General features: G+C 39.9%; 1 protein-coding gene across 3 annotated transcripts in view; it reads left to right on the top strand.

Moving 5' to 3' along the window:
• Alg9 (ALG9, alpha-1,2-mannosyltransferase) overlaps positions 1-14,375 on the top strand; it is an 88,503-nt gene that overhangs the window by 51,092 nt on the left and 23,036 nt on the right. For 2 of the 3 annotated variants that reach the window (XM_005378081.2, XM_005378083.2), the window contains exon 14: positions 11,455-11,585. The exons of the other annotated variant lie outside the window; for it this stretch is intronic. In XM_005378081.2, the coding sequence (XP_005378138.1) occupies positions 11,455-11,585 (131 nt within the window). The remainder of the gene's footprint in view (positions 1-11,454; positions 11,586-14,375) is intronic. 3 annotated transcript variants of the gene reach the window in all.

Raw genomic sequence — 14,375 nt, 5'->3', positions numbered from 1 at the left:
AAGATGATAAGATTGTATCTAGACGCAATAGAAGAATGCTACAATTGATTAATGATGTTTGATATAAGTAGTAGGGAAGTATATTCGGTTCTTTTTGTTGTTATTATAGTGAAATAACTGGGGCAGGTTACCTTTACAAAGAAAAATTTATTTAGCACATACTTTTGGAGGACAAGAGTTTGAACATCATGGCACAGGCTCTGGCAAGGGGACCCTTGTATGTGTGTGAAGGAGACAGCAAAGGTGGGAGTTTGTGTGGGAGGAGGAGATCACATTGCCAAACAGGAAGCCAGAGAGAGGCTGGGGTCCCAGGCCTTCCAGGGCACACCCAATTAACTTGCGGGTCTCCCACTAGGCCCCATGTCCTAAAGGTCCTACCTCCTAACAACACACTCAGCGAACTAAACTCCAACACAGGAACCTTTGAGGGACAAACAATAGCAAAAGGGAAGCAGCTGTCAGAGCTTTCTGTATTTGTTATCACCCAACTTTAGGACAGATCTCTGTGGTGATTCTGGGCGCTATAGGTATGACATGTGACCTGTCTCCAAATCATCTTTTATACTGATAAAGCACTTGGAGTTAAAGAAGCCTTGTAAAAATGTAGAATTCCTCAGGCATGCAAGCCCACAAAATTTCTCCACCTCTTTCCATATTTAACAGTGATAATATCTTAGTTTTAAATAGCTCTTTGACTTCAACAAAATAAGAGAACTGAGTGATCTTATTTTATTTGGCTTTTGCCATTCCTGACAAATGTGTATCTTCAACTATGTTCAGTGCTAGAAATAAGACATATATTTTCTATTTTTGTTGTTGTTGTTGTTGGTTTTGGTTTTTTTCCGGTACCGGGAATCGAACTCACAACCTTGCACTTGCCAGGCAGGCGCTGTGCTGCTGAGCTAACTCTCCAGCCCCAAGACATGTATTTTCTAATTGCCCAAGTCTTGGCAGTGTAAAAGGCAGACTGTGTATTTGTTACATCCAATACAGGGCTGCCTTTTAATATGGAAATATATCTAATGACAAGCACTAGTAGTTTAGAGAAGAGTAGAATCAATGATGTGGAGCATATTTACAGTTGTGACAAAATTAGTTTCTCTACAGTGATCCTCTTCTAGAGTAGAGAGAAAGCTTAGTGAGTTGTAGTCCAAGCTGTTTAGAGATGGTGACACCTCTCCAGCTAGGTTTTGTGACTTTCCTAAATCACAGAGATAGAAGCAGAGTATTTCGGGTCCCATTTCCTGATGCAAATGGAAATGTTGGATAGATTTAAAAGAACAGCTTTTAGAGGCAGAGGTTACAGAGTGTTACTGTGTTATATTATGCTTTTCTCATGGTTATTTTGAAGAGTCACATCCTTCAAATAATACTAGTTTGTTTTATGATTGCTTGTTGATAGAATCCATGTGCAAATGTGGTAAAACATATGCAATAGGATTTTTCTTTTGTATTTTTATAATAAAAATTGTGGCTAAAAATGGAGTTGAAAGATATCTTCCCAGAGAAGTTTTTGTTTGTTTTTATTTCTGTTTTTTGAGACAGGGTCTCCTTATGTAGTTAGGCTGACCTTGAACTCACTATGTAGCCCAGGCTGGTCTTGAACTCATGGGTCCTCCTGCCTCAGCCTACTGAGTGCTGGGATTACAGGTGTGTGCCACCACACCTGGTTTGAGTTCTTTACAGACAGAAGAAAGTTCTGCAAGTTTGCAGAGTTAGGGCCTGGAGGTTTAGCTCAGCGGCACAGCGCCTGCCCGGCAAGCGCAAGGTCGTGAGTTCGATCCCCAGTACGGAAAAAAAAAAAAAAATTAAAATAAAATAAAATAAATAAAAATTGCATGAAGTTTGCAGAGTTGGACCTGATTGTGTTTAATATATTACCCATTGAGAAAAGCATGAAATATCCTTTTGAATTTGGCTTAATGTTATGTCTCAGATGTGTCCCTCAAAGTTTATGTTTTGGAAGCCTGACCTTGCCACGTAGTAATCTTGGGAGGTGGGGTCTCCCAGGGATGGATGAGTGCTGTTACTGAGGAAGTAGGCCCCTTATAATAGGATGAATTTGGGCCTCTCTTTAGTTTTACATTCTGTAAAATATCCATGTGAGCCAAATGTTGTTATGGCGGATTTTCTAGTCTTCCACAAACTAAATAGTTTACTGGAGATTGAACTCATTTAGCTATCTAGGGCTGTTTAGTAGGTTGATTACGTGATCTGATCTTTCTTATATGAAGGTTATATATGGAGGAAATAGATTGTCTGCCAGGGGTAGAAGCTAAGGGAGGAAATTCTTGGCACTTAGAGATCGATGATTATAGTTTTCTACAGCTTCATGTTTGAAGTTGTTCAGCCTCCTGGTGTACCCACTGACCATTTTGTCTTCCCACAGGTATTTTTAGACTGGTGAAGATATGCTAGGCATGGTACCAGTCATCAGGAATGCAGTGATGAAGAAAGACGCATCTCTGCTCTCACAGAGCTTGTGATGCTCAGCTATGAGAGGGCCTGGGCCTTGGCGTAGCTCCTCACAGAAGGCTATGAGGAGACATGATAAATCCAGATATATTATGTGTTTACAAAGAAGACATTCTAGGTACTGCCCAAAGCTAAGTATTAAAAGAATTAAGGGCATATGTCAAACATAGCTGCCATTGAGTAGCCTCAGTTAGTACCAACATTTACTTAGCTATGGGCAAAGTATTTATATTTTTGTTTCCAGTTTTAATCCTTACCTTGGAAGTTACAGGACTGTTGATTTCGATGGCTCTTTCACATTATCCTCTTAGAATTAATTGTAAGCAGAATTTGTTACTGTGGTAGTTTATGAGAGAATTGTGAGGACTGTTTGATAAATAAGACCCGTCTTGTATGTGGAGATAGTGTCTCTGTGATGTTCTCTGCACTTATCAGCCCTTGCCAGAGACCTCCGTTTCTACAGCTGTCTGCACTGTTGTCATTTACAACCGGTAGATGCCTGAATGCAAATTCATACCCTTCCTATTTTAAATCCTGTGGGCCCAGCACAGGCAGCCGGATGGACAGCAGAGAGGTCCCTGGGAGTAGGAGGTTGGACTATTAGTTCTTTTTCTTGTCTCCCCCATAACATCCTAACTGCGGCACATTTACTTGCTCCAATTGTGCAGCCCATTCCAGTTACCTTTCCTGAGTCGTTAGCCTTTTCAGAGCCTTTGTGTTCAGCGTGAAACCCACCTCCACCCTCGTTTTTGAAACTTGTTCTCTTTTGCGTCTTCTCCTGCATCCTCTCCAGCGGTCCCTTCTCTTCTTGAATCCCCCACACTTCAGGCCGTGGCAGACATTTGTCAGTCTTCCATTGTGGTCTTCCGTTCCTTCCCGCTCCCTGCTTGCTCTCTCGCTGCCTGTCACCCTTTCTCCCCTCTTTTCATGTCGTTTCACTTCTTTCCACGCATTGCTCACCTTTGCTCAGTGTATGTTTAGCACCTCTGGGGGTGCTTAGTTCTGTGCTGGGGTTTGGAATATAGGCGTGAAGGACATAGGTGCAGTTCCAGACTTCATAGCATTTATAGCGAGGTTCTCAATTGACTCATATATTGTAATTATGAAATGTTTTTAAAAGGACTGGTTGCTATGAGCACATCCAATTTGGGGACTTATCCTAGATTAAATGGTCATTGATGTCTTCTTAAAGAAATAATTTTTAGCTGAAATCTGAAGTCAGGGTAGGAATTTATGAAATAGCAGCAGAAAGTGTCACCCTGGCTGTGTTTCCATCATGTGCACGCAACATGCTTCTTCCGGTCTCAGCAGGTACGAGGTGCAGGTCGCCATCTTTTCTCAGTCTCACCCGAAGCAGCTCCTCACTGCAGCCCTCTCTCCTCCCAGACCCCTGGATTAGAAATCTTGGTTTCACTGATTCTCTTTTAAATGGATTGGCTTTTCTACTATAGAAATTCAAGCGGAAATTTTATCATTTCACATCTGGATGCTCCATTAGCAGGTAGAGTCCTTGCTTCACTTTTCTCCCTGTACCCTCTTCTCTGTACCCGAGATAGACTTCTTTCTAAGGAGTTTTTGTCATTTTACTTCTTGGATGAAAAACCTAGACTGTTGATATTTAAGATCCAGGTTCTCCTCATTTGGGTCCTCCGTTATCAAGTCCTCAGACTCTAGTTTTCTTTCTTAGCTCACATGGGCCAGGAGATATTCTACCTCACCCCCAAACATGGGCATGTTCATTTTGACCTTTTCTCTTTCGTTCTTGTGTCTGTGTATGTGTGTGTGTTGCTAAGGATCACAACGGGAACCTTTGCACTGAGCTTCAGCCCTGGTCCTTTTTTTATTTTGCGATTGGGTCTGGCTAAGTTACTAAGTTGCCCAGGTTTAGCTCAAATCTGTGATCCTCCTGCCTCAGCCTCTCAGAATGCTGGGGTTATAGGCAGGCACCATCCTACCTGGCTTTGTTCCTTACCACTAACCACTTCAGGAAATCTTTTCAACTACTGTAGTTCTCAGTGATCTCTTCTTTCCTGAACTAATTACTCTTATAATACTTACTGTCTATATTTCATATGTGCCAGTGTTATTTTTTTTACCTAAATTATCTGTGTAAGAACAGGGACATGTCTTATAGAAATTTTGGGTTTTTTTTTGGTTTTTGGTGGTGCTAGGGATTGAACCTAGGGTCTGGTGTGTACTAGGCAAGCACTCTACCACTGAACTACATCCCTGTTTCTCTTGCAACAATTTTGTATCATCTAGTTTAGGATTCCCAAAATATGTACTTAATATATATGCTTTCATGATGCCCAGAGGATTGATTTTGATACCATTTAGTGGATGCTACTAATTCATTGCTAATCAGGGGCTATGAGTACTTAATATTGTAGCCTTTCATCCTGCATGTTGGGTTTAGCTTGACAGTAGACACCAATCTAGGTTGAGACAAGAGTAATTCATTTTAATGGGAGCTAATGCTCCAGAATCCTTTTCTGTCAGTTAAATTCTCACATTTTGTAGATCTCATCAAAGATTCTTTCTAACATTCCAGCTATTTGTATAATCCTAGACAGTTTAGAAGTTCTAGTTGAATGATTCATCTCTTTTAATCCTCATTAAAACTTTTTGAGATAAGCAGCATTATGTTTATTTTACATAAGAAGATCGTGCAGTTTAAAACACTTAAATGAGTCTGGGTCATCAGCCTGCTGACTTTAAATTCCTTTTCTAATAACTTTGTTTTTCCTCTAATTAGGAACTTGTCATTGAGACCCCTGTCTTCCGGAGGGAGACATCCTTGTGTGTTTTAGTTTTTAGCAGTTGCTTCCCAAAAACATACAAAAGAGGTCAAATTTTCAGTGGATTAATATAGCTCAATTAATACGATTTTGCCTTGTTATCTAAGCCTTTTACGTAGAATTTAAGTGAATTTACTTACAGATAATGTGATGTTGGAAGCCTAAGATGACTGGCATAGTTGGGTATAATTAGTTGTCACTCACTTCTCCTTTGGATTGTGTACCCATCACCAAATCTTGATAACCAGACCTGTAGTTTTCCTGGTTAGAAAAGACAGGCTGGAGTCAGAGGTGGAAATGCCATACCACAGGCTCTCTCCTTGAAGGAGGCTAAGCATGAGACCATAAACATCTCTGCCTCTTGCTGATTCTATTGATTACAGGGGCATGGCCCTTGTAAAGTCTTTTTTAAAAACTTCTTTCATGTTCTTACAGTTCTTGGGAGTTACAGAGTGGGTGTTCAGACAAAAAAAAGGCTGCTTCCTGAAGTGTTTATCCAAAGGATCATTTTTAGAGAGTTATGTGGAATGGAATTGGGTCTGACGTCAATTCTTGGTGCGCTTTCTCTCCCATGGAGGGATAGCCCATATGTAGACACAGATGTGAGACTGGAGGATTTTTTTACATATAAATAATGCTGGGAGAGAGTGAGAACATTGCTGGGAGGTAGCAGTTGGAAAAGACAGTTTATTATAAGCAAGAGATGACCAAGTAGCTCTTGCATGCATGTTTTCAAAACATTCAGTTATGTGTAATCTATAAACCTAAGTATATACAAAATATAAGTATACCATAAGCTAAAATAATCATAATCATAATCATAATGATAGAGCAAATACCTATGCCACCATCACTAGGTCAAATAATAGAACATCCCCATCACCCAAAAGCTTCCCAGTATTCCTTTTGATCACTTCCGTACCCCTATTTAGAGACAGTTTGCTAATTTATGGTTAGCAAAGCTAATTAGAAAGCTAATTTCTTTGCTTTTATATTTTGACTTGTGACATTTCATGTGTCCGTTAGCAATATTTTGTTTTTCTTTTCTTTTTTTTTTTTTGGTTTTTCTCCGGTACCGGGACCGAACTCACGACCTTGCGCTTGCCAGGCAGGCGCTTTGCCGCTGAGCTAAATCCCCAGCCCCAGTTAGCAATATTTTGCCTGAATCATACTGCATTTACTCTCTTATGTCTTCATCTTTCACTAAACGTTTTACTTATTTATTTATTTAATTTGTTGGTACTGGGAATTGAACTCACAACTCTGCACTTGCCAGGCAGGCACCGTGCCGCTGAGCTGTATCCCTGACCCAACATTGTATTTTAATAATGACGTATGTTATTGCATATAACTGTCATTTGTCATCTTTCATTAGTATGCAATATTTCAGTGTGTGACTGTACTATAGTTTATTTATTATTTATTGTTTTACTATTGATGAATGTTTGGTTGGTTTCCAGTCGGGGCCAACTCTAAATAATAATCACTTTATTAAACTTTACTGAACTTGTCTTTTTTTTTTTTCTGGTACCAGATATTGAACTCAGGACCTTGCGCTTGCCAGGCAGGTGCTGTGCCACTGATCTGTATCCCCAACCCCTTGAACTTGGCTTTGCTTGCAGACATTTCTGTTGGATATACTTTAGGTTGAATCACATACAGTTACCATTTTTGTGGATTAAACATCAAATATTACTTCATATGATGCCATCTAATATGTAGATTTAGGCATTAACTCATTCCCTATAACTATTTAAAGACACCTTTTAAAATTTTTAGTAGAAAAGCCAGGGGTATAGTTCATTGGCACAGCATGAGGTCCTGAGTTCGATTTCCCCAGTACCAAAAAAGAAAAAAAAATTAGTAGATTTTAATAGTTGGTACAGTTGCTGTACCAATTTAATTTCCTACAAGCAGCATATAATTGTTGCTGCCTGTTCTGGTCACATTTGATGCTATAATTTTTTGTTGTGATTTTATTTTGCATTTCCTGGTTACTGATGAGATTGAGTTTTAAAATTTACTTTGGCCATTTAGAGTTCTTAAGAAGTACCTACTCAAGTTATTTGCTGATTTTTAAATCGAGTGGCTTGTCTTTATTTGGTTAATTAGAAAGAATTCTTTATATACTGTAGAAATGAATCCTGGATAGTTAAATGCTTTACATATCTTCTGTTCTGTACTTGCCTTTTCATTCTTCTAATGGTATCTTTTGATGAACAGATACTCTTAATTTTAATGTAGTCAAGTTTATCTCTCATTTCCTCTTACAATTTTTTTGTATCTTGTCTGAAAGTCTTTTTACCCTAAGGTCTTTAAGATATTTTCCTATATTCTTTTCCAAGAAGTTTATTAGTTTGTGTTTTCCCTTTATGTCTATTATCCATCTGAAATTGATCTTGTTTTTTTGTTTTTTGTTTTTGTCTTTTTGAGACAGGGTCTCGCTGTGCAATTCAGGTTAGCCTTGAGCTTACTTTGTAGCCCAGGCTGGTCTCAAACTCACAGTAATCCTCCTGCCTCAGCTTCCTGAGTGCTGGGATTACAGGCGTGCGCCACCATACCTGGCCCTGAAATTGATCTTGTATGTAGAGTTGGAAAGGGGTCCAGTTTTATTTTCCCTTAATGATATCAAGTTGTCCCAATGAAAAGACTGCCCACTTCCTGCTGCTTTGTGGTGTCACTTCTGTTACGAGTCAGGTGTCATGAGCCTGCGTCTGTGCGAGGCTCTGTTCTTTTCCATTAGTCTCTTGACCCTGTGCCTCACTGTCTTAATTGCTGTAGTTTTATAGTAAGTAAGCCTTGATCTTTGTTAAGAGTGCTTTGGGTATTCTTGACCTTCTGCATTTCCATGTACAGCTTAGAATTGCCTTGTCAAGTATCACATATCTGTTGAGATTTTTAATTGAGATTGTATTTAAGCAATCAATTTATTTAGGACTGACATCTTTATAATAGTGAGTTTGTCATCTAGGAATAAGTTATATCCACTAATAAGATGTTTTATTGTCTATCAAAGTTTTTTGAAATAAAATATACCATTTCAATGACTTTTTAAAAATTGTAAAATATTCATAGTGAAATTTACCATGTTAAGTATATAATTCAGGGGCTTTTAGTACATTTGTAATGTCATGCAACTATCATCAATAACTACTTTTGTTTTTTTTTCAATAACTAATTTTGGAACATTTTCATCACCCCTTCTTTTCCCCCCAAAACCCATACTCATGAAGTTCTTCAGCCCTATAGACCGTTGCTTTCTATCTTGGAGAATTGTCATATCCTGGTCATTTCGTATAATTGAATTGTGCAATAGATGGCTTTGTTTTTTTGTTTGTTTATTGGTTTTGAGATGGAGTCTTACTGTGTAGTCCAGGCTGATCTTGAACTCATTATGTAGTCTAAGCTGACCTCAGACTGACCTCCTGGTGTATAGCCTCTGAGCTATACACCTCTCACGTGCTGGGATCACAGGCGTGCTCCGGCACACCTGGCTTTTGTTTCTAAGATTCATTCATGGTGTAGCATGTGTCAGAACTTTATTCCCTTTTAGGGATAAATACTATTCTGGTGTATGCATTATATATATATTTATATATATCTACACATTTATATATCACATTTTAAATTGATTAATGATCAAATAATCAGTAAAATTCTATAATTTTATAGTACTCCCATTATGTATTAGATTTATTTCAAGGCAAATATTTTTAAATCCTTGAAAATTATATTGTTACAGAATTTAATTTTGTTTATTGCTGTTATATAGAACAGATGACATTTATTTTTATATCATAAAATCTAACATTTAATCAACTCTCTCAATAATTCCAGAAATTTATCTGTAGTCTTTTGGACTTTGTGTATACCAGTGCTTTTATTGAATGAGTTTTGTTTCTTCTTTTCCATTTCTTTTGTCTTTTGCATGTTTTTCTTACCTTGTCTAGAACCTGTAGTACGATTTTTTTTTTCTGTAGTATGATGTTGAACAGAGTAGTTATAGCAAGTCATCTGATCCCAAAGGAAAATCTATGAATCATTCACTATTAAATATGAAATTTGCTATAGATCTAGTCATGTTTTAGATGGTCTCTATAACTGAAGCCTGGTAACTGAAGAGAACTTCTTTTTAAATTAAATTAAGCACCAGAATAATTAATTTCTGTGATGCTGGTGATCAAGCTCAGGGCGCATGGCAAGGCAAACACTGCCTCTGAACTCCCTCCCATTTTAATTTTTAAGAAACATTTAGATGAGTTTTTTTTGTTGTTGTTGTTTCTTTTTTTTTTTTGTCTTTTTGAGACAGGGTCTCACTATGCAGTTCAGGCTGGCCTTGAGCTCACTTTATAGCCCAGGCTGGTCTTGAACTTGAAACAATCCTCCTGCCTCAGCCTCCCAAGTGCTGGGATTACAGGCGTGTGCCACCACATCCAGCTTTAGATGGGCTTCTGAAAGCTCTTTGTCTCATTCATTTTTTTGCAACCTTGAGATACGGCCTTTGAAGTTACACTGACTTGGCTCCAGATATGGCTGTGCCATATGCTCATTTTTGGTCAAAAATGTAAATACTTTTAGGGTAGATATTGTATCTTATTTATTTGTTTTGTATCCTTAACTCTAACTTAATGGCTAGTACATCATAGAGTCTTAAAATATGTATGTTGAAAAAATGAAGTTAATTTGAGTCTTTTCCTGTTTTCTTTTTTTTTTTTTTTTTTTTTTTTTTTTTTTGAGACAGAGTCTTGCTGTGTAGTCCAGGTTGGCCTTGAACTCACTGTGTGACTCAGGCTGGCCTCAGACTTGTGACAGTCTTCCTATGTCAGCTTCCCAAGTGCTAGGATTACAGGCATGCACCACCATGCTCGGCACTGATTTGAATTTTGACTTGCTTATTTTATTTATAAAATAGGGGTAATCTTTTATGGGCTTTGTTATCATGATTTAAAAATATATATAACACATTTTGCATGTAAAATACATTGAAAAATATTTTCCTTTTCTTGAGATTTACTTTTTTTTTTGGTACCAGGAATGGAACTCTCAACCTTGTACCTGCCAGACAGGTGCTATTCTGCTATAGGCCCAGCCCCCAGCACCCCCTTTTTTTTAAGCTGACCACATTAGTAGCCGTCTTTCCTCCTTGGGCTTTATCTCATAGATACATGTACAATCTTTTTTTTCTCTTCTGTGGCCACTGAATATTCTAAGGCTTGGAGAGAAGAAGCAGAATGTGAGTTTAAGCTTTGTGTGGGTTTCTTTTTTTTTTTTTTTTTTTTTTGAGACAGGGTTTCACTCTGCAGTTCAGGCTGACCTTGAACTCATTTTGTAGTCCATGCTGGCCAATGATTCTCCTGCCTCAGCCTTTCGAGTGCTGGGATTATAGGATGTGCCACCAAACCTGGCTCAGTATCTAATTTGAGATGAGCTATTTAAGCACAGAAGGGTCCTACAGATTGTGTAGCATATTCCATTGAATTAATCAGTTTTGTGAGAAGAACAGTACCAATGTGGATTGAAATGACACGTATTAATAGTCTCCGTGAGCTCGGGTGTATCCTTGTATGAACAGCTGAGTAACTGTAGTTCTGCTAATCTTAGATATTTTTTGTCTTTACTTCTTCAGTTCTGAAATCTCAGTTGTACCAAATTTTTGGTACAGGATAATTCCATTGTCAGTTCTGTTGACTTTTCCAAGGTGCTGATATTCTTTATATTGCTATAGCTATAGTGCCTGTGGGATGCAGTGTAACTTCCCGTGGCTGTCAGGAGAGTCAGGCCTCCTCAGATATTAGCATCTGTGTTTAGACCGATTTCAGTTTCTGGAATGAGAGGTGATAGACTGGGAAAGGGCAAGAGTGAGCAGAAAATAAGGTTACTGGAGGAAGCCTGTGGATGCGTGGCTTCTTAAGTATCTGGGGGGGTAGGGGACTTAAGAACCCAGAGTGAGACCACCCAAAGCATACGTACATATGGGGTTGGGTGAGTGAGCACATTCTGCCCGCTCACAAGCCTAAACAATATCCCAACATGCTTCTGAGTGGACCCAGCACAGTCTAGGATTTGGGTGTTTATTCCTCTGAAACCATGTGGAATTCGTAGGCTTACAGTTGATGTTTATTTAGAACCCTGCAGGGACCTTTGCAATTACTGATGAAGAGTTGGATTTCCTGTATTTCAGATAGACATCAGTAAATGTCACTATTTAGTAGATTTGGACACCATGAGAGAAACACCCCGGGAGCCGAAATACTCTTCCAATCGAGAAGAATGGATCAGCTTGGTCCACAGACCATTCCTTGATGCATCCAGGTATGTGGTTTTAATCCTAAGAGTTGTACTGAGACTAGTAAGGATGAGAATTGGGTTCTAGGATTGAATAATTTCCAGCTTGGGATGATTCCAGTAGGTATCCGTTTCATTTGGGCCCAACACATCTTTTGTTTTTGTCTGGTTACCTGGGAAATCTAAAGTGCTCTCTTTTTCAAAGCACCAGAATGCAAAATATATTCTGATATCAGCCAAATGAAAGGCTTCTAAGGGGCTGGGGATTTAGCTCAGCGGCAAAGCGCCTGCCTGGCAAGCGCAAGGTCGTGAGTTCGGTTCCCGGTACCGGAGAAAAACCAAAAAAAAAAAAAAGAAAGGCTTCTAAGTAATACAGAGAGGTCTGTTGTAGAAAACTCAAATCAGTGTTTGAAAATGATTAATTTTGGCAACCAACTTAGCTATGCTCATTCTTTGAGGCAGATTGACTGTGTCTATTTTTTCTCTTTTTTGGTACTGGGAATCGGACTCAGAACCTTGTGCTTGCCAGGTGGGCACTGTGCAGCTGAGCTATGCACCTGTCCCTGACTGTGTCTGTTAAAAAGCCAGAGGTTTTTTTGTACCAGGAATCAAACTCAGGGCCTTGCATCTGCTAGGCAGGTGCTGTGCCACTGAGCTACATCCCTAGCTCTGAAAAGACAAGAGTTTTATGTCCACTATTTTGAGGTTCAAAGCTCATCCAACCTTGGGTTAGGCCTTATTAGATTTTAAATTGAGGTCAAACAGACCAGGGTTTGGCTGGCTCTGCAGAAAGGTTCCAGAGTTAATGATCAGAGGAGGTCATGGCAGTCAGGTATAGGAGTAATGGCAAAGGCAATTGGGAACCATTGGGATGTCTATAAGCTTTTTATGTGGAGGTGGACGGAGGAGACATACAGTGAACATAATAAATAAGGAATGGTGTGATATATTAGAAGATGATAAATGATAAGGACAAAAATAACAATTTAAAAAGGAGTGTTGAGGCTGGGCATGGTGGCGCAGTCCTATAATCCCAGCACTTGGGAGGCTGAGGCAGGAGGACTGCTACAAATTCGAGGCCACCTTGGGCTAGAAAGTGAGTGCAAGACCAGCCTGACCTGCATAGTGAGACCCTGTCTCAAAAAGACAAAAATAAATTAATTAATTAAATGAAAGGAGGGTTCACTAGAACTTGAGGGTTATACCTTTCGCTAGGGTGGCCAAGGTAGGCTTCACTGAAAAGATAGTATTTGAACAAAGTCTTGAAAGAGGTATAGAAATTAGGTGTGCGGATATCTAGGGGAACAGCTGGTGAAAGAACTCTGGCAGATGGAAGGAACAGGAAGAGGCTAGTGAGGCTGGAGCTGAGCGGGAGCAGAGAGTAACAGGCAGTGTGGTCAGTGCAGGAGCTGTGGCAGTGCAGGTTGTGAACAGATTTGTAGGCTGTTGAAAGGTTTTTGCCGTCAGTGAAATAACAAGTCACTATCGAGCAGAAGCCATGTAATTTCTGTTTTTAAAAGATTCTTTTCAGTACTGTGTTAAGAATAATTGGTAGAGGGGCTGGGGATTTAGCTCAGCTGCACAGCGCCTGCCTGGCAATCTCAAGGTCATGAGTTTGATTCCCGGTACCAGAAGAAAAACAAAAAGAAAAAAAAAATTCCCTAAAAGAATAATTGGTAGAGAATAAGTATAGAAGCAGAGAGGTGAGTTACCGGGCCACTGCAACAGTCCAGGCAAGAGGTGAGGGTGGTTCAGGTCAGTGAGAGGGTAGTACAGATAGCAAGATGTGGTTAGGTTCAGGATGTACATACCGAAATGTACTGAGTCAAAGTGTGAGAAATGAAAGGAATTAAAGATGAGCCCAAGGATTTTGATATGAGCAGCTGAAAAATAAACTTAACAATAACCAATGGAAAAGACTGCAAGTGGAACAGGTTTTAGGAGGAGAGTGAGAGATCAGCTTTGGTTAAGTTTGATGTTTCTGTTACCCGAAAAATAGAACTATTTAATGGGCAGCTGGAGTGTAAGGTTACTGTCTGAGCTAGAGATAGACACTTAGACCTGTTGGCACCTAGATGAACATAACATGGGGTGAGATGCCCAAAAGTACGTAGACTAAGTTAGGGGCAAGGTAGTGTTAAAGGCTGGGCGTGGTGCCACACGCCTGTAATCCCAGCACTGGGGAGGCTGAGGCAGGAGGATTGATGCGAGTTCAAGGCCAGTCTGGACTACATAGTGAACTCAAGGCCAGCCTGAACTGCATAGTGAGATCCTGTCTCAAAAAAAAAAGACTGTTATATGACTCGGGAAAGAGAATGAAGCAGCAAAGGTGACTGTCTTAGTCACTTTCCTTGTAGCTGAGACACAGTACCTGATATCCACCAATCAAAGGAGGAAAGGTTTCTTTTAGCTCGTATTTTCAGGTCAGAGCTGGTTCCCATGCAGGAAGGGCAGAATGGGAAGGCCTGTTGGGGAGGCAGCTACTCATGTTGTGGTGGCCAGGAAGCAGAGAGAAAAGGGGGGAGCTGGAAAGGAGACGCATTCTTCCGGGTTATGCCCTCCCACCCCAGTGATCCCCACCTCCTGGGTCCCTCCTTCTAACAGCCCGTCAGCTGTGAGCCTATGGGGGACCAATCCACCAGTGTGTGCAGCACCCCCAAAGTCCAGTCCCTTCCAAACATGTGAGGCTAGGAGACTCTCAGATGCAAATCATGGTGATTCAGGAGTGACATCAGTAAAGTAGCAGGAATACCAGGGTGGGACGGTGTCGTGGAAGCCAAAGAAACAATGTGTTTTGAGCTAAAGGGATCACCTGTA

This window comes from Chinchilla lanigera, unplaced genomic scaffold, assembly GCF_000276665.1.
Source record: "Chinchilla lanigera isolate Chin_1 unplaced genomic scaffold, ChiLan1.0 scaffold00011, whole genome shotgun sequence".
NCBI classification, from domain to species: domain Eukaryota; kingdom Metazoa; phylum Chordata; class Mammalia; order Rodentia; family Chinchillidae; genus Chinchilla; species Chinchilla lanigera.
This window is presented reverse-complemented; position numbering and strand designations above follow the sequence as displayed.